At 42.1% G+C, this 20,237-nt stretch overlaps 1 protein-coding gene across 7 annotated transcripts in view; it reads right to left on the reverse strand.

Moving 5' to 3' along the window:
- The window catches only part of SH3D19 (SH3 domain containing 19), a 176,035-nt gene extending 161,668 nt beyond the window's left edge, over positions 1 to 14,367 (reverse strand). For 5 of the 7 annotated variants that reach the window (XM_045880307.3, XM_064585160.1, XM_045880308.3 and 2 more), the window contains exon 1: positions 13,959 to 14,367. In XM_045880307.3, the coding sequence (XP_045736263.2) occupies positions 13,959 to 14,070 (112 nt within the window). In that variant the 5' untranslated portion in view covers positions 14,071 to 14,367. The remainder of the gene's footprint in view (positions 1 to 13,958) is intronic. The other 2 variants (XM_064585155.1, XM_045880304.3) reach the window with 2 other exon arrangements.
- Positions 14,368 to 20,237: the final 5,870 nt, after the last annotated feature.

The raw sequence follows: 20,237 nt of genomic DNA on the forward strand, positions 1-20,237 counted from the left end.
TAAAAAATAAAATAAAATGCATGGTGGATTCTGTTTGACTACAAGTCATCACAATCACATCACATCACAATATGAATTACTTATGATGGAAAAACATAAACGGTTCAAATTACAAGAAATCACACTGAAACCACTCAACATCACATTTTTAAACAGGACACTAAACCAGTGAATCTCACCCCACACGGAGGAAGTTCAAAAGTCTAGCTCCCCAGCAACTATTCCAGAAGTTCTAAATCAGGAAATCTGAAAATGGGATCAGGAGCAGAGTCTCTTTTTAAAGCTGCACCTGAGTCTGATGCCTAGCCAGTGTTGAGAACCTTGGCACTGAGTGGAAGCACTAGGTGCAGGCATTGTTACACAAAATGTGGTCCAGGGACCAGAAGCAGCAGCATCACCTGGAGCTTGTTAGAAATGCAGAATCTCAGGCCCCACCCCAAACCTATTAAATTAGGAATCACATTTTTATAAGATCTCCAGGTGATTTGTAGGCATATTAAAGTTTGAGAAGCACTGTTTAGAGCACCCATTGCTACAGAACTGTGAAAAATACCACACGCCATGTTACAAAGTTTAATACGGCAAGAAATGTTCTAAGAAGAAATAGGAATAGAACAGTTTAAGAGGTAAAATGTTTCTGATATTAGGCATTTCACATTATCTAATTAATAGTAATCTTCAAATGACAATCTTACTCCAAATGAATTCTACTTCCAAACCACACCCTCCACTGGCAAGAGTTAACATCTCAACTGAGTCACACAACTGTACTTTATAATCCCAGAGCTCCAGTTACCTCCACTGAGCTAGTGTGTGCTGAGGGGGTGTCCCTGTGGAGAAATAAGGGCTGTAGTGACAAGAAGGGATCATTTGCATGAATGGTCCCATGCTGGGGCCTTCCAGTTTTTTTTGTGAACATCTCTGTACTAGCTTCAAAGGACTATTTGGAAATGACCATTTTTATTGCTAGAAAAACTAATTCTCCACGTTATATGCAAACCTTGTCTTCTGCGCCCCTTGTTCTTGGCCAGCTCTCAGAGAAAAAGCATTTAGTTATCTTCCAGTATAGTGATTCCTTGATTAATGTATCTTCAGGAAACAATGCTCAGTACAATGAAGGCAGCCATCTCGAACACAAATGAACTCTGAATCCTAAGCAATAAGCCTGGCACGCATTGTAGGGCTCATCAGCAATGCAATTGTTAACCTGCTCATATGCAGAACAGGAGGGACAAAATTACCTCCCGTCACAGCTTCCATTTATTTATTCCCTGAGAAATACTCTAACCTGGCAATAAGCAAAATGACAACATCAGAAAACTGTTTTCAGATCCTACAGGTTTCCTTTTCAGTACCCTTCAACTTGCCCTGGGAGGACCCTGACCCTCTTCAAGAACTATACAACACACAAGAGAACTTGGAGGTTCACAAGCACCTTTCCTAGAATAAACTTATAAAGTAGTTTGAGAATGAATAATTCCCTTTCAAAAGATGCAAAGGGAGAGGGGTTACTCTAAGTGATTTTTCAGTGCCCATATTATAATAAAGAACAAAACTGGGGCGCCTGGGTGGCTCAGTTGTTAAGCATCTGCCTTCGGCTCAGGTCAGGATCCCAGGGTCCTGGGGTCGAGCCTGAGTCAGGCTCCCTGCTCAGTGGGAAGCCTGCTTCTCTCCCTCTCCCACTCCCACTGCCTGTGTTCCCTCTCTCACTGTGTCTCTCTCTGTCAAATAAATAAATAAAATCTTAAAAAAAACAAAACAAAAAACAAACCAGCAACAAGAATCTAGGTATCCTAAGGTAACCTCATGTTTCCAAAATGCATTAAGCATGGTGGTAAGGAGAGATTATAAGATCAAATTAGAATTTGTATCAGGAACTGTATTCCGCTGCTAATTGTACAGGCCTAAGATAACAGTGGCTTTATTCATTTATTTTTATTTTATTTATCTTTATTTTTAAGATTTTATTTATTCATTTGTCAGAGAAAGAGAGAAAGCACAAGCAGGGGGGAGCAGCAGGCAGAGAGAAGCAGGCTCCCCGCTGAGCAAGGAGCCCAATGCGGGGCTCGATCCCAGGACCCCGGGACCACAACCCAAGCTAAAGGATCAAGACCCCACCTAACTGACTGAGCCACCCAGGTGCCCCTAACAGTGGCTTTAACCAGATAGTTTATGTTTTCTCAAAAATAAAGGAGGCAGGCAATCAAAACCTCATATGATAACTCTGTTATCACTAGGAACTAAGTGAGATTCCATCCATTTTTCTGCTCCACCATTCTCAGTGCATGGCTTCCATCCTCAAGGTGACCTCATGGCCAGGATGGCTGCTGGGAGCTACACCTCCTTATTCCAGGTAGGAGAGGGAAGGAAGGGCAAAAGGATATGCTGTGCAGCTGAGTCCCCTCTTTTTTTTTTTTTTTTTAAAGATTTTATTTATTTATTTGAGAGAGAGCACGAGTGGGGGGAGGAGAAGAGGGAGAGGAGAAGCAAACCCCCTACTAGGCAGGGAGCCAGACACAGGGTTCGATACCAGGACCCCGGGATCATGACCTGAGCTAAAGGCAGACACTTCATCGAGCAAGCCACCCAGGCATCCCCGAGTCCCCTCTTTAAAGCACTTTCCTAGAAGCCCCACTCAACTCTTACTTGCATCTCATTAGTAAACTGGTTAGAAGTAGGTGGGCACATTGCCACATTTGGCAATATAGGGTTCCACCAATAAGGAAGAAGGGGATGAATACTGGGTAGTTAACTACGAGTCTCTGTCACTTCCTCCTAGCTGTGTGACCTTGAATAGATTATTTACCCCTTCTAGGCTTCATGTTCCTCATCTGTAAAAAGGAAATAGTCACACCTACGTCATAGGATTGGCACAAGGACTAAATATAAAACAACTACAATACTACCTGGTACCCACTGCGTGATAAATATTAACTCATTATTATCTAATTAGTCTAGTCCAGCATTTTTCCAAATTCCTCTCCTACTCTAACTTCCTCTCCATATCCAAAATTAAAACACAACTCCTATTACTCCTTTGTACCTGCTGATACTCTAGTATGAATGAGTTTTAATCACAGGACACCTCAATCAGACATATGTATGTTGTGCCTTTCCTTTCTAATTATGAAATGAAATTATGTGCCTGACATCAGCACACATCGGATACTCTAGGCAGAATTAGGGTTCAGGAATTGAGCTTATATTCCCCCCTCCAAAGGCAGGGTCTAAAGACAACCCCAATGTGTATGTTTAGAGAGCCTCAAGAAATGAAGGAGACAGTACAAAAAGAATGATATCTCCCATGCAGAGGGATTCCAAAAAAAATGATGTAGATACTCTGCCCTCAAGAAGTTAGAGCATAACTCCTTCCTCCTTATGTGTGGGCTGTGCATAGTGATTTCCTTCACTTCCTACAGGATGGAAAGAGGCTTGGGGTGGGTAGAGTAACCCTGAAGTTGAGAAACCTGACAAATACTAACTCAGCTAAATGATCAAGGTCAACATCAACAGCAATAAATGATGCTAATATTATGTACACTTAATATACAATAAAAATGTGGCAAGCATTCATGTCTCCCAAACACCCACAGCTCCACTCTAAACATGAGAAAACATATCAGACAAATACCAAGAGTGACATCCTACAAAATATCTGACCAATAAACCCTCAACACTGTCAAGTCCATCAAAAACAAGGAAAATCCTTGAAACTATCAGAGCCAAGGGAAGCCTAAGGAGATACAACTACATGTAATATGGTATTTTAGATGGGATCCTGCAAAACAAGAAAGAATTAGGTAAATGCTAAGAAAATCTGAATAAATTATGGATTTTAGTTAATAATATACCAACCTTGGTTAAGATGTAAATAATAGGGGAAACTGGATGTGAGTATATGGGAACTCTATGTACTATCGTCACAATTTTTCTATTAGTCTAAAAAACAAAGTTTAGGGACACCTGGGTGGCTCAGTCAGTTAAGTGTCTGCCTTTGGCTCAGGTCATGATCCCAGGGTCCTAGGATTGAGCCCCACATAGGGCTCCCTGCTCGGCGGGGGATGGGGGGTAGGAGGGGGCAGGGGTCTGCTTCTCCCTCTGCCTGCTGCTCCCCCTGCTTGTGCTCACTCCCCTCCCTCTCTCTCTCTCTCTCTGACAAATAAATCTTTTTTAAAATTTAAAAATTAAAAAAATTAAAAACAAAGCTTATTTAAGGGTGTTGGGGGAGGCGCCTGGGTGGCTCAGTCAGTTGAGACTCTTGATTTCAGCTCAGGTCATGATCTCAGGGTTGTGGGATGAAGCCCTGCATGGGGCTCCATGCTCAGTGTGGAGTCTGTTTGAGATTCTCTCCCTCTCCCTCTGCGCTTCCCCCAACTTTCTCTCGCTCACGCGTGTCTCTCTCTCAAATAAATAAATAAATCTTTAAAAAAAAAGATAAGATGGTCTACAGCCTATACCCCCCAACGCCCCCCCATACACGCATTCCCACCCCAAAGGCAAGCTTAGAGCTCCTAAAGATGAGGCCTACAGTTAATGAGAGACAGGAACTGATTTCTACCTCCCTGTAAAGAAGAAGGCTTCCTGCCTTGTGTCAGGCTAGATCCACTTCCTCCCCAACCTTAACCCCTCTCTATGCTCTGAAGCTACTAAACACATATTTTCATCTTGTACATAATTGATAACATTCCCATCATGCCTACCCTCACCCTCCTTACTATAAATTCCCTAGAACACATCTCATTCCATTGCTGAAGTGGATCATCACTTTATCAATGGAGCTCCTGTCTTGAGGCTGCAAGACAACTTAAGCTAATGTAACTGCTCTCTCCAGGTGAGGCAATGTCTCTTGAGCTTTGCACTTTTGGCTTCTCCTTCATCAATACAGCACTTCAGAAGGAGCCCAGAGAAACCTGCCCAAGATCTTACCTCACACTTTGGCAAACTTCTACAAACTAAGTCAGAAGTTATTTTTCTTCTCATCTCCTAGAATCATCAAGTGTAAAGTTGGAAGCCTCATCCTTTCAATTAATAAAGCAAAAACCAAGGCCCAGAGAGATGCTGTAAATTGCTAGAGGCTAAAGCTAACTGAGAGAGACTTGATTAAAACCCAAGTGTTCAGAGGATTAATTTCAAAGTACCACCGAATTCAAAGCTGAAATGATCTAAGGGAAAACTGAGTATACTGCCCTCAGAACATAATGTGCCAATGAAGTTAGAAGCACCAATGAATAGTGTCAAAATTTAACAAAAAGAAGAAGAATGAAGAGATGCACCCTGGTTAACTTTGAACTACATGAAAAGCAAGAATGAGCTTTTCATTTGTAATGATGAATAAAAGGTAAAGGTCACTATAAGACATGTTAAAATTCTGTATGGGACAAGGAATGCCAAATGAAGAACTCCACTCAGTCTTTGGAGGGGGGGAGCGTCTTGTAAAATTGATGTATTTCTAAAAGATGCATGAACTCCAAAGCAAAGCAACTACATTAGATTATGAAATGCTGAAGATGCAGGTTTACCTCTTTCTTCTCCACCAACTGAAACCCCATAACTTCTCCCAAATGAAGAAAAATGTGGATTCAGCTAAGTGTCAGCTATTTCAACAACAACAAAAGTATACATAAATAAACACTAATAACTTTATAGATATTCACTATGTGCCTATCCATGTTTTAAAGGTATTAGCTATACTAACTCATTTAATCCTCAAATTCTATGCAATAGGCTTTATTAATATTCCCATTTTACAAATAAGGAATGGAAGCCCAGAGAGTTTAGGTAACTTGTTCAAGGTCACACAGTTAGTGAGAAAAAATGAACCACAACAGTTTGGTTCTCTTGCTAAAGTCCCCTTGACAGTCATCATGGACTACTTTATATTCTTATTTATCTTCATCTACTTTATATTCTTATTTATCTTCATTAAAGCCTAGAAGACATGGATAAATTCCTAGAAACATATAACCTCCCAAACTGAAGGAGAAAGAAATAGAAGATTTGAACAGATTACCAGCAATGAAACTGAATCAGTAATCAAAAAACTCCCGACAAACAAAAGTCCAGGACCAGATGGCTTCACAGGCGAATTCTACCAAACATTCAAAGAGGAATTAATACCTATTCTTCTCAAATGGTTCCAAAAAAGAAAAAAGAAGAAGAGGAAGGAAAGGGCGCCTGGGTGGCTCAGTCGTCAAGTGTCTGCCTTCGGCTCAGGTCATGATCCCAGGGTCCTGGGATCGAGCCCCACATCGGGCTCCCTGCTCTGCAGGAAGCCTGCTTCTCCCTCTCCCACTCCCCCTGCTTGTGTTCCCTCTCTCGCTGTGTCTCTCTCTCTGTCAAATAAATAAATAAATAAAATCTTTAAAAAAAAAAAAAGAAGAGGAAGGAAAGCCTCCAAATTCATTCTATGAGGCCAGCATTACCCTGATACCAAAATCAGATCAAGACTACTACAAGGGCGCCTGGGTGGCTCAGATGGTTGAGCGTCTGCCTTCGGCTCAGGTCATGATCTCAGGGTCCTGGGATCGAGTCCCGCATCGGGCTCCTTGCTCCTTGGGAGCCTGCTTCTCCCTCTGCCTCTCTCTCTCTCTCTCTCATGAATAAATAAATAAATAAAATCTTTAAAAAAAAAAAAGACTACTACAAAAAAAAAAAAAACAACTATAGGCCAATATCTCTGATGAACCTAGATGCAAAAATCCTCAGCAAAATACTAGCAAACCAAATCCACAATACATTAAAAAATATCATTCACTATGACCAAATGGATTTATTCCCAGGATGCAAGGATGGTTCAATATTCACAAATCAATCAAAATGATACATCACATCCACAAGAGAAAGGATAAAAACCATATAATCATTTCAACTAATGCAGAAAAAGCATTTGACAAAGTACAATACCCATTCATGATAAAAGCCCTCATCAAAGTAGGTTTAGAGGGAACATACCTCAACATAATAAAGGCCATATATGAAAAACCCACAGATAACATACTGGGGAAAAAAACAAGAGCTTTTCCCCTAAGAATAGGAACAAGGCAAGGATGTCCACTCTCACCACTTTTATTCAACCTAATACTGGAAGTCCTAGCCACAGCAGTCAGACAACAAAAAGAAATAAAAGGCATCCAAATTGGTAAGGAAGAAATAAAACTTTCACTATTTGCACATGACATGATACTATATATAGAAAACCCTAAAGACTCCACCAAAAAACTACTAGAACTGATAAATGAATTCAGTAAGGTCGCAGGATATAAAATCAATATACAGGAATCTGTTGTATTTCTATACACTAATAATGAAGTAGCAGAAAGAGAAATTAAGAAAACAATTCAATTTACAATTACTCCAAAAATAATAAAGTATCTAGGTAAAAATTTAATGAAAGAGGTAAAAGACTTGTCCTCTGAGAACTATAAAACACTGGTGAAAGAAATTGAAGATGACACAAACAAATGAAAAGATATTCCATTCTCATGGACTGGAAGAACAAATATTGTTAAAATGTCCATATGAGGGGCATCTGTGTGGCTCAGTCAGTTAAGTGTCCAACTCTTGATTTTGGTTCAGGTCATGATCTCAGGGTTGTGATCCAGCCCTGCAGCAGGCTCCAGTCTGCTTGGGATTCTCTCTCTCCCTCTGCATGGCCCCTCGTGATTACAGGCTCTCACACTCTCTCTCTCTCTCAAGTAAATAAATCTTAAAAAAAAAAAAAAAAAAAAAGTCCATATTACCCAAAGCAATCTACAGATTTAATGTGATGCTTATCAAAATACCAAGAGCATTTTTCACAGAACTAGAACAAATGATCCTAAAATTTGTATAGAACCACAAAAGAGCCCGAATAGCCAAAGCAAGCTTAGATAAAGAACAAAACTGGAGCTATCACAATCCCAGATTTCAAGATATACTACCAAAGCTGCAGTAATCAAAACAGTATGGTACTGGCACAAAAAAAGACACAGTTCAATGAAATAGAACAGAGAGCTCAGATATAAACCCACGATTAAATGGTCAATTAATCTACAATAAAGGAGGCAAGAATATGCAGTGGGAAAAAGAGAGTCTCTTCAACAAATAGTGCTGGGGAAACTGGACAGCTATATGCAAAAAAGTGAAACTGGACCATTTTCTTACACTATAGACAAAAAATAAACTCAAAATGGATTAAAGACCTAATAAGAACTGAAACCATAAAAATCCTAGAAGAGAGCACAGGCAGTAATTTCTCTGACATTGGCCACAGCATCAATTTTCTAGATATGCCTCCTGGGGTAAGGGAAACAAAAGCAAATAAACCCACAAAAAAACAAACAAAAAGCACCCCCAAAAAACTACTGTGACTACATCAAAATAAAAAGCTTCTGCACAGCAAAGAAACAATCAACAAAACTAAAAGGCAACCTACTGAATGGGAAAAGATACTTGCAAATAACCTATCCAATAAAGTAGTAACCAAAATATATAAAGAACTCCTACAACTCAACACCAAAAAACAAAAATCATCCAATTAAAAATGGGCAGAAGACATGAATAAACATATTTCCAAAGAAGACCTACAGATGGCCAACAGACATATGAAAAGATGCTCAACATCACTAAATATCAGGGAAACGCATAACTAAATCACAATGAGATTATCACCTCACACCTGTCAGAATGTCTAAACTCAACAACACAAGAAACAAGTGTTGGTAAGGATGTGGAGAAAAAGGAACCCTCGTGCACTGTTGGTGGGAATGCAAACTGGAGCAGCCACCATGGAAAACAGTAAGGAGGTTCCTTAAAAATTTAAAAATATTATTACCATATGACTCAGTAATTCCACTACTGGGTATTTACCCAAAGGATACTAGAACACTAATTCAAAGGAATGCATGCACCCTACTGTTTATAGCAGCATTATTTACAATAGCCAAGATATGGAAGGAGCCCAACTGTCCACCAATGATGAATGAAGATGTGATATATACATACAATGGAATATTATTCAGTCATCAAAAAGAATGAAATCTTGCCATTTGCAATGATATGGATGGAGCTAGAGATTATAATGCTAAGTGAAATCAGTCAGTCAGAGAAAGACAAATGCCATATGATTTCACTCATGTGTGGAATTTAAAAACAAGTGAACAAAGAAGAGAGACAAAAAAGAGACTCTTAGATATAGAGAACAACAACAAAAAAATAGTGAACAAGGGGATGGGGATTAAGAAGTACACAAGTCTCTTTTTGCAGACGACATGATACTTTATGTGGAAAACCCAAAAGAGTCCACCCCCAAATTACCACAACTCATACAGCAATTCAGTAAGTTGTTTCAACTTTTTAGACAACTACAAACTGGGCCATACGACCTGGTATGTCCCATGTATCAACACAAAAAAACTATAGTTGATGAAACACACTACAGAGGTAACTGAGGTGCAGCTGTACCTATTACCTGTATTATTTTAGACTAAGTCTTCTAACATTTCTGAGTTTCAATTTACTTGTCTTAATTTTTTTAAAAGATTTTATTTATTTATTTGAGATAGAGTGAGCGAGAGCATGGGGTGGGAGGGAGGAGAGGGAGAAGCAGGCTCTCCACTGAGCAGGGAGCCCAACGCGGGGCTTGATCCCAGGACCCTGAGATCATGACCTGAGACGAAGGCAGACGCTTACCCAACTGAGCCACCCAGGTGTCCCTCAATGTATGTCTTTAAAATGGGAATAACTGGGGACGCCTGGGTGGCTCAGTCGGTTAAGCAGCTGCCTTCGGCCCGAGTCATGATCCCAGGGTCCTGGGATGGAGTCCCAAATCAGGCTCCTTGCTCAGCAGGGAACCTGCTTCTCCCTCCCTCTCCCTCTGCTTATGCTCTGTCTGTCAAATAAATAAAAAACCTTAAAAAATAAATAAATAAAATAAAACGGGAATAACTGGGGCACCTGGGTGGCTCAGTCGTTAAGCATCTGCCTTCAGCTCAGGTCATGGTCCCAGGGTCCTGGGATCGAGCCCCACATTGGGCTCCCGGCTCAGCAGGTAGCCTGCTTCTCCCTCTCCCCCTCTCCCTGCTTGTTCCCTCTCTCACTGTGTCTCTCTCTGTCAAATAAATAAAATCTTTTTTTTTTTTTTAAGATTTTATTTATTTATTTGACAGAGAGAGACACAGCGAGAGAGGGAACACAAGCAGGGGGAGTGAGAGAGGGAGAAGCAGGCTCCCCGCAGAGCAGGGAGCCCGATGCGGGACTCGATCCCAGGACCCTGGGATCATGACCTGAGCCGAAGGCGCTTAACCGGCTGAGCCACCCAGGCGCCCAAATAAATAAAATCTTAAAAAAAAAAAATGGGAATAACAAAACATACCCTCTTCCCTCTCAGGTTATTTGAAAGAATCAAGTTAAATGAGGCTATGAAAGCCCTTCCTCAGCAGAAAAGCACCAAATAAATGTAAAGTATTTGTAAAATATAACAAGCAACATACAGGTATAAACGTGTGGAGCATTAATAGCAACTGACTTTTATTAGCAGCCAGTGGGACAGCTTGGAAAAACATGGACTTTCAGGTCAAAAAGACATGGATTCAAGTCCCCATTCTAGCATTTACTAGCTGATGGATCCTCCGCAAGTTGCTTAAATATTTCTGAGCCTGAATCTTTACAATTATAAAATGGAGAAAATAATACTGACCTCACAGGGGATAAGAAACATCTGATTCATGGTGAACATGAATTTTATTCTGTGCCCTCATACTGACAATATTACTTATTTTACTCAGAACACATGGAAGAAGTTACAGCAGTCCTTCCAGAGTTTACCATAAAGTCATCAATATATGGAAAGAATAAATTTATTTAATATTAATTAAACCCTGTTAATGCCTACCACTCTTCCTGGTGATTAGGGGGAGGTCCCAGAATTGTGTATTCCCTGCCCTTTGGGGAAACAATATAAAAATGTTGAAGGTGAGCAAGAGGGTCTCAGACCCATTTGAGGGTCTGATGAAAGTTACGGTATCTCTCCCCAAAGAAAGCTACAAAACTTTTAGGAAATACAGGAGATGAGGAGAATATCTTCATGACCTTGGTATAGGGAAAGCATTCTTAACCAAGGGGCACAGCAAGGGGAAGAGAGTCACTAACTCCAAAGAAAGATTCATAAATACACCTACATTGAAATTAAGTATTTCCACTTCAAAAGAAACCATAAAGAAAATTTTAAAAAATAAGCCCAAGTGGAAGAAGATATTTGCAGCACATGCAACCAACAAAAGTTCAGATTCCTGTGTAAGAACTCCAACAAATCATTAAAAAAATGATAGCCAAAAAGGGTGATATATTTATGCAATGAAAACAAACTATAGCTGCATATAACAGTATGGATAAATCTTACAAGCAATATTGAGTGAAAAAAGCATAACACTAAAGAATACAGACGGGATGGTTTCCACTTCCATGAAGTTTTAAAATAGGTAAACTAAATAATACTGTATAGGGATGCATACGCATACAGGGAAGACTGTACAGAAAAGCAAGGAAATTAATACTCACACACACACACACACAAAATAGTAGTTCCCTCAAGGGGAAAGAAGAGGCCATGACTAGGAGGGACCAGAGTCTGCTTCTAGGGAACTGACAATATTCTTTTTTTTTTTTTTTTAAGATTTTATTTATTTATTTGACAGAGAGACAGTGAGAGAGGGAACACAAGCAGGGGGAGTGGGAGAGGGAGAAGCAGGCTTCCCATGGAGCAGGGAGCCCAATGAGGGGCTCGATCCCAGGACCCCGGGAAAATGACCCGAGCCGGAGGCAGACGCTCAACGACTGAGCCACCCAGGCGCCCCGACAATATTCTATTTCTTGATTTGGACACAGGTTACAAGAGTTTCGCTTGATAATTTACAGGCTTTATACACCCTTCTGAATGTATATTGTAAAAATAAATAAACACACCTTCACAACCACACCTACATTTAGCAGGAAGAGAAGGAGTTCACAGACTCCCTCAGTCCATAAACCCCAAATGTATGGTGTCAAGTTATGTGAGATCAAAGAAAAAGAAAATCTAGATTGTAAAACGGAGGGGGAAGAAGGAAACAACAAGAACCGGAGAGGTAAAGATTAGAAAGACAGACGATAAGCAGAAGAAACACTAAGCTTCTGGGTCAGCTCACACTCTCACTTGGACGGAGAACAACATCTAGCACAAACAGAATGAACAAACGCCCAAGCTTGGTAAGGAATGCGACGGTGTCTGAAAAACACGTGGACTAATGAGTGGAAAGAGGAGCACAGCTTGTAAAGAAATGTGGACTATTAAACAATGTATCCCAAAAGAAAGAAGACCAATTGTTGCAAGTTTAACCCTCTGCCCACTTCATAATATTTCTGTCCTTCACCCCTTAATGGAAACAGGGCATATTACATGGTTAGGCTGCAAACACCAATTTCTGAGGGAAAACGTACACAACCAGCAAAGTATTATCATAGAATCTAGAAAAGCTTCTGCCAGCCTTGGAATAAACATACATACTGCAACTAAATGATGAACATGTATCTGGATCATATCTAATCTGACCTCCAATACTCTCCACACTACAGTCCATTGTAAGAGAAAGTGAAGCTGTTTGCTGAAGGTAATAGGAATCCAAGGCACCCTACACTGTTTAAATCAGCAAATCAATGGAGGTACATCTTTGTAAAGTTTTTTCATTGTATTCTTGCAAGAAATATTAATTCATATCCTGCAACTGCCCATGATTTCTTTAGTCTGGCTTATACTGAACAAAACTATCAATTACTTTCAAAACGACTGGTGTTCATGCAGAAAGTCAAATGCCTTACTGTGATGCAAAGCCCTAGTAATGGGCATCAAGAATTATTTTTAAGGTTCCAAGATCCTATCAAGGGCATCAAATTGACTATTTCTTTATGTTCCACTAAATTCTTTCCTTTCATCCCATTTTCTATCCCTCACTGGTTCCCCACAGACCTGTTATCTTAATTCTCCAACTTTCCCTCAGGTTAAGGAGGCCACATAGAAAAGCTTCTCCATGACTTGATGGAATGTTTACGATGGTCCATTTTCTCAAGAGGCTTTAATGACTCGTTCTCATCTAAATCTTTCTCGCTTCTCTATCTCCCTCCTGTTGTCATCTCCCTAAGTTTGTTCTTGCCTCCAGTTTGCAGATACGTGGCTAATCCAGTTGGAACCAAAGGCCAAAGAATTTACTCTCCATTATGTTTGACTGAAAAGTTGCCCCAGGAACAGAGAAGGGGTGTGGATCTACACTTACTCTTCCACTTAAGTTCCAAACTATTGATCCGAGCCGCCTTTGTGTACCCAAAAACACAAGACCATGAAAGTAACTACAGATCCAGAAATGAGTCTCGGTCCAAATGAACTGCCTTTTGGCACGCTATATCCTGGACTGGGGGGGCTCACAAAATAACTCTAAAGCAAGTGCTATAGATAACTGGTGAGCTCGGGCGGTGGGGGGTTGGGCAGAATCAAAGGTCCGAAGTTCAGGCTACACGAAACCAGACTTGATCAGCACGTGGCTTGACCTGGTAGCGGCCGCGCAGGCAAACCCATCGGGAGGGGTCGTCGCCGGAGCTGCCAGACCCAGAGAACTGTGCACCGGCCTCTGACTCATCTGGAGATAAGTAATCACCCGGGCCCCAAGTTCAAGCCAGCAGCCCCTGGATTTAGTGCGTACGAAACATCCGTCGTTTCGGCTCCACGACAGGTAGAGACCAGTTTGAATTTCCTGGGGCCTCGGCCCGAAAGTGAGGATGAGGATGGAAAAGCCACCCTCCCTGCGTCTCCCCGCGCAGAGTGAAAGACGCCGGTCCCAGCCGGGCGGGGGAGGGAGCCGCCGCCGTCCGGGGCAGGATCTGCGCGGCCCCGGGGCTCCCAGCCCTCGGTCCCCCCCTCCCCCGGGCCCCCTCGCGCTCCCCGCGCCCCTCACCTGCGGCCGAGTGGCCCGACAGCGCACGGCCCCGGGCGCGGCGCTGGCCCCCGAACTCGCGGCGCTCGCGCAGCTCTTCCTCCTCGTCCTCCCGCCGCCGGCCCTCAGCCATGGACGAGGCGCGGAGGCGCAGCCCCGGAACGGCGGGCGAGCCGTGGGCCCTGGCGCCGGGTCCGCACGCACCGGCGCTCCACGCCCGCGCCCTCGGGCCCGGGGGAGGCGGCGGCGGCGGCGGCGGCGGCGGCTGCGGACTCCACCTGCAGCCCGCGGGGGAACGGCCTGGCTCGGGCCGGGCGGGTTTCCCCGCCTCCTTGCGGCGCACCCGCCGCCTCCGTCTCCCAGCTTGCTGTCTCCCACCCTCTTCCCCCTTCCCCCTTCCCGCCCCGCCCCGCCCCGCCTCGCCTCGCCCCGCCCCGCCCCGCCCCCCCACCCCGCCCCCCCCGCCCCGCCCGCCGAGTTGGAGCCGGGATGGGGCGGGTTGTGGCCAGGCCTCGCCTCCTCGGGGAGGGGTTACCGCCGCTGGGGCCGCCCCACAGCCCCACGCTGGACCCGCCCGCCCGACCAAAACAAACGTGTATAAAATAAATAAAAGGGATAGGAGCCGGGAAGGAGGTGGCTTGGCCTCTTCCTGCCCTTTCCCAATATTCCGGTGTCAACAGGAAAGCCATTTGCTTGACAATTAAAGGAGGGGGAGGAGCAACCTTCCCTTGGCTGGACTTAGAGAGACCGGTCGGCTGGGGGCCCTGAACTTGGGAACAAACTTGGAGTTTGGTCAAGCCTCTGGGCTGCACGCTTTTTTTCTTTTCCTCTCGTATCACCCTTTTAAATGGAGTCTCAAAAAATAAATAAATAAATAAAAATAAATATATGGAGTCTTGCCAGAACACAGGATTTTGGGGGCAGTGAAATGATTCTGAATAGTATAACGGTGAATACATGTCACTATACATTTGTCCAAACTCATAGCATATACAACATCCAGTGAACCCCAATATAAACTGTGGGCTTTGGGTGATGATGATGTCAGAATAGGTTCTTCAATTGTAACAAATGGATCACCCCCTCCCGGATGTTGATAATGTGCAAGGGGGTTATTTGTGAAATCTCAGTCTTCAGCTCAATTTTGCTGTGAACCTAAAATATAAAGTCTAATTTTAAAAAATTGTTTATATTCCAGCCTCGCTGGATTCTACTTACCTTAGGGTTAGGAAGTGGCCACAGCCCTAGAAGAAAATGTATTTAAGAGCCTCCTACCTGATTAATTGTAGAGAAGTGATTTGGTGCTGGAGTGAGAAGCTGTAATTTGAAGAACTTAGCTATGAGATCTCCGCCTGTGAACGTTTTTCAAAGGTGTAAGAAAGTTATTATGTGTGTCTGTATAGTAACACAGCTTAGGTTCAGGACTTGAACATACACACGTTCTCACAGAGAGGGGCAGATCCTGGAATCTCAGAAAAGTACCCAAGCGACAGGCAGGAACCTTGCCTGGACACGAACCTGTAGGAAACTCCCTGGTGGAATGAACAGGCCTTTATCTCCAGCTTCGTGCTCTATTTCTGAGACATTGTAAGAGAGAAAAAGAAAGGGAAAAAAGAGTCACTGAAAATAGAATTGCCTGCCATACCTGAGTGCTGTTTCTCTGCCTTTTCAATAGTGGTTGTTACTGCCTCAGAAAATCTTTCTGCTTTTAGGCAGATAAGAACCACAATCGATTTTGTGGAATTGAGGTCAAGGCCACAAGGTAAAATTTTATTATTGCATAAACAGTTAAATAAGTAGACATCTGGAGAATTTGAAATTAAACTAAGGGGGAAAATGTTCTGGACCTGTTGGGTTGTTCTAAGTGCTTGGGTTCACTTTAAGTGAAAGCCTGTTTGTCACTTACCTTCAAGGATGAGGAATCACTTGAAGGCTCCTACTCTGACAACAACACAACTTCACTAAGCTGTTGGAGTCAGTCTCTGCTGTTATTCAGATTCTTAGTTTGAAAAGGCCTGAACATGTTCTGGATCTCCCATCCAATCAGTTTTCAGAAACCACCTCCTTCTTTTGGAGTGCATGCTCAAGCCCACTTTACATTCAGCAAACATTTATAGTAACTATTGTGTGCCAAATACCACACTAAGTGCTGTGGGGAGACTCAAAAGATGGAAAGAAATATTTACTTTCAGGCCCTGTGGTAGGTGTTTTTCATATAGGTTTTCCCATTTTATTTTTTTTTAAATTTTTATAACATAAAATTTACTATCTTAACCTTTTTTTTTTTTTTGGTAGGCTCCATACCCATCACGGGGCTTGAACTCATGACCCTGAGATCAAGAGTCGCATGCTCCGCTAACTAAGCCAGCCAGGTGCCCTGATTTTCTCATTTTAAATGAACAAAACATATTCCCTATTCTCCAATGACAGAGAAAGATTTATCCAGTTTACCACAAAACAAGGCAAACTTTGGTAAATTTTATAATAGAGATAGGACCTTAGAAAAGAGTGCCAAGGGCGCCTGGGTGGCTCAGATGGTTAAGCGTCTGCCTTCGGCTCAGGTCATGATCCCAGGGTCCTGGGATCGAGTCCCGCATCGGGCTCCCTGCTCCTTGGGAGCCTGCTTCTCCCTCTGCCTCTCTCTCTCTGTCTCTCATGAATAAATAAAATAAAATCTTTAAAAAAAAAAAAAAAAAGAGTGCCAAGATAATTCAATGGAGAAGGAATTATCTTTACAACTGGATATTCATGTGCAAAAGAATTAATTTGAACCCCTACTTCATACCGTATCAAAAATTAACTTCAATGGGATCATAGATCTAAATGTAAGACCTAGGGCACCTGGGTGGCTCAGTCATTAAATGTCTGCCTTCGGCTCAGGTCATGATCCCAGGGTCCTGGGATCAAGCCCCACATCGGGCTCCCTGCTCTTCGGGAAGCCTGCTTCTCCCTCTCCCACTCCCCCTGCTTGTGTTCCCTCTCTCGCTGTGTCTCTCTCTGTGAAATGAATAAATAAAATCTTTAAAAAAATAATAAATGTAAGACCTAGAACTATGAAGCTCCTCAAAGAAAACACAGGATTGAATCTCTGTGACCTTGGCTTAGGCAATCATTTCTTATGGTGACACCAAAATGTATAAGTGACAAAACTGAAAGTAAATTGGATCTCTCCAAAATTAAAAACTTCTGTGCTTCAAAGGACATCATCAAGAAACTAAGAAGACAACCCTCCGAATGTGAGAAAATGTTTGAAAATCATATATATGAGAAGGGACTTGTGTTCAGAATATATAAAGAACTTACAACTCAACAATTTTTTTTTAAATTAGCCCAACTTTAAAATGGACATTCTCAGGGTGCTTGGTTGGCTCAGTCAGTTGAGTGGAGTGGCCAACTCTTGATCTCAGCTGAGGTCTTGATCTCAGGGTTGTGAGTTCAAGCCCTGCACTGGGCATGGAGCCTAGTTAAATAAATAAATGGAAAGAAGATTTACAAGATATACCACTTCTTCTAAACTGGGCAGCAAGAACTTTCTTGAAGGGCGTGGCAGCTCTCTCTGCCATTGTTCAGTTCTTGCACCATGTAAATCCACTGCTCCATATACATCCAGGGAGCAGCTCAGGGTAAGCTCCATCACTGCACTGGGTTTTAGGGCCTGCATTAGCTGTCCTAGCCTTTCTTCTCCACACTCCATTCTACATTTGCCGATAAGAATATGAAAGATGTTCAACATTGCTAGTCATTAGGGAAATGTAAGTCAAAACTTAATGAAGCATCACTTCACACCTCCCAGAATGGCTAAGATAAAAATATAGGCAATAATATGTGTTGATAAGGTTGTGGAGAAATTAAAACCCTCATACGTAGCTGATGGGAATATGCAAAACAGTGTGGCAGTTCTTCAAAAAGTTAAAAATAGGATTACCACTTAATGCAGCAGTTCTACTTGTAGGTATATATCCCAAAGAAATGAAAACACGTCCACAGAAAAATTTGCACATGAATTCTCACAGTGGCATTATTCATAACAGCGCAAAAGTGAATACAAGTGTCTGTCAATTGGTGCATAAAGTGTGGAATATCCATTTAACACAATATTATTTAGCCATGATAAGGAATGAAATGCTGCTACATGCTACAACATAGATGAACCTTGAAAACATTACGCTAAGTTAAAGAAACCAGAGACAAAAAACTGCTATGATGTATGATTCTGTTTATATAAAATGTCCAGTGTAGGTTAAGGCATTGAGACAGAAAGTAGATCAGGGGTTGCTGGGGGCAGAGGAGATTGGGAAGTTGCAGCTAATAGGTGCAGGATTTCTTTTTGAGGTCATGATCATGCTGTAAAATCAGATAGTGGCAAAGGTTGCCCAACCCTGTGAATGTACTAAGGGATGAATTTTATGGTATGTAAATTGTATGTCAATAAGTCTGTTATTTAAATATTTATGTATAAATATACATATATAAATCACCATAAAAGCACAGAAAACAAAGACTGGCGAGAGGACTGCACTCTGAAGTCATCATTTTAAAGGAGAGAAACCAGATGGAAGTTACAAGCAATAACAATTTAATCATATGAAAGAAAACCAAAGGTGTGGTCAACTAGCAACTAAATAAACATACCGAAACATCCTACCCACCCAAGTGACACAAGAGCCAAACCCATAGAAGGAAAATGTTAAGAAACTTGGAATGAAAATTTACAGACTAAGAGAACAAGATTCACCATCAAAGCCTTCAGGTATTAAAGAAATTTTTTTGGAAGAGAGCCCTGATTATAAAGGAAATGTTCTTTGCTTCTCACTTTGGATATATAGCCTGTAACAAAATGGTGTATTTTTTTTTTAAGATTTTATTTATTTATTTGAGAGAGAATGAGATAGAGAGAGAGCATGAGAGGGGGGAGGGTCAGAGGGAGAAGCAGGCTCCCTGCCAAGCAGGAAGCCCGATGCGGGACTTGATCCTGGGACTCCAGGATCATGACCTGAGCCAAAGGCAGTCGCTTAACCAACTGAGCCACCCAGGCACCCCACAAAATGGTGTACTGAATAAAATGCTACCAAAAAAAAGAGAAGGATATACTATATCAATACATATGTAGTACAGTGCTTGGCAAATAGATGACACAATAAATATTTGTTTGATGACTGAATGAATAGAATTCCTTTTTTTCCTGCTGAATCACCAGAAGGCATGAGTCTCAAGTCCTTTAACTTAAATAAAAAGTAAGTATTTGGAATTTAAAATGACTGAGGGCCTCAAAAAAGAAAAAGCAAGGACGGACAGAGTTATACAGTATCTTCAAAGTTTTATTTCTTAAAATATCTGAGCCAAATATGTCAGCATTTTAAGGTTTATTAAAATAGGATGGTGGTTTCCTGAGTGTTAATTATATTATCCTCCACATATTCTGTGTGCTTTTAAATTTTCACTATATTAAAAGGATTAAAAAGCAAAAAGCACAGTATGATAGACTGACGTAGCTATAGTTTGTCTTTTCCAGTGCACTCCACTGTAGGGCATTCTTCTGGTGATTGATAGCTTGCTAAAACGTCCCCATTTCTTTATGTCTCCCTCTTCCTATACTGTATAATATGACTTTGTATCTCCTCCAACAAGAGGTGGTTCCCTACCCCATGAAGTTGGGCCAGCTTTGGGATTTGCTTTGGGCCCAAAGAATATGGCAAAAATAACAGTGTGTGAATTCCATGGCTAGACCTCCAGAGACCTTGCTTGCTTCAGCTTATTCTCTTGAAAGCCTTTTACCACTATGTGAGCAAGCCACCGTGAGCTGACTAGAGAGCAAGACACTCTGAAGGAAAGAGCACTTGTCCCCGTGGAAGCCACCTCAACCAGCCCATAGCCAACAACCCCTCAGCCTGTGAGAGAAGCCAGTCGTGATAGGCAGGTCCGCTCATCTGCGCCACAGCTGACTACAGACACACAAATGACCCGGCTGAGACCAAAACTGTGGCCCAGCTGGCCTGTAACCCCATAAGCAGTAAGAAATGCTTAATATTTCATGTTACTGAGGTTTTGTGGTGCTTTGTAATGCTCCATGTGCTGGTTTGGGACCCCCTGCAATCAGTCACTGAAATAGAATTAGAGGTGCAAAAAAATGTATTCGAGAGTAATACCTGTGAAAGGAACAAGGGAGACAGGACTGGACAAGGAGAAGTGTCATATCGCTATGCAGACCTGACAAAGCCTCTGCTGGTCTAGGACTGTAAATGGCTAGGCCCTCGCTTGGTCACTGGCTGAGGCTGCTCAAAAGCTGGGGCAGACACTGAA

Source organism: Mirounga angustirostris, unplaced genomic scaffold, assembly GCF_029215605.1.
Source record: "Mirounga angustirostris isolate CCGP_5_RB_7025 unplaced genomic scaffold, mMirAng1.0.hap1 SCAF_2, whole genome shotgun sequence".
NCBI lineage: Eukaryota > Metazoa > Chordata > Mammalia > Carnivora > Phocidae > Mirounga > Mirounga angustirostris.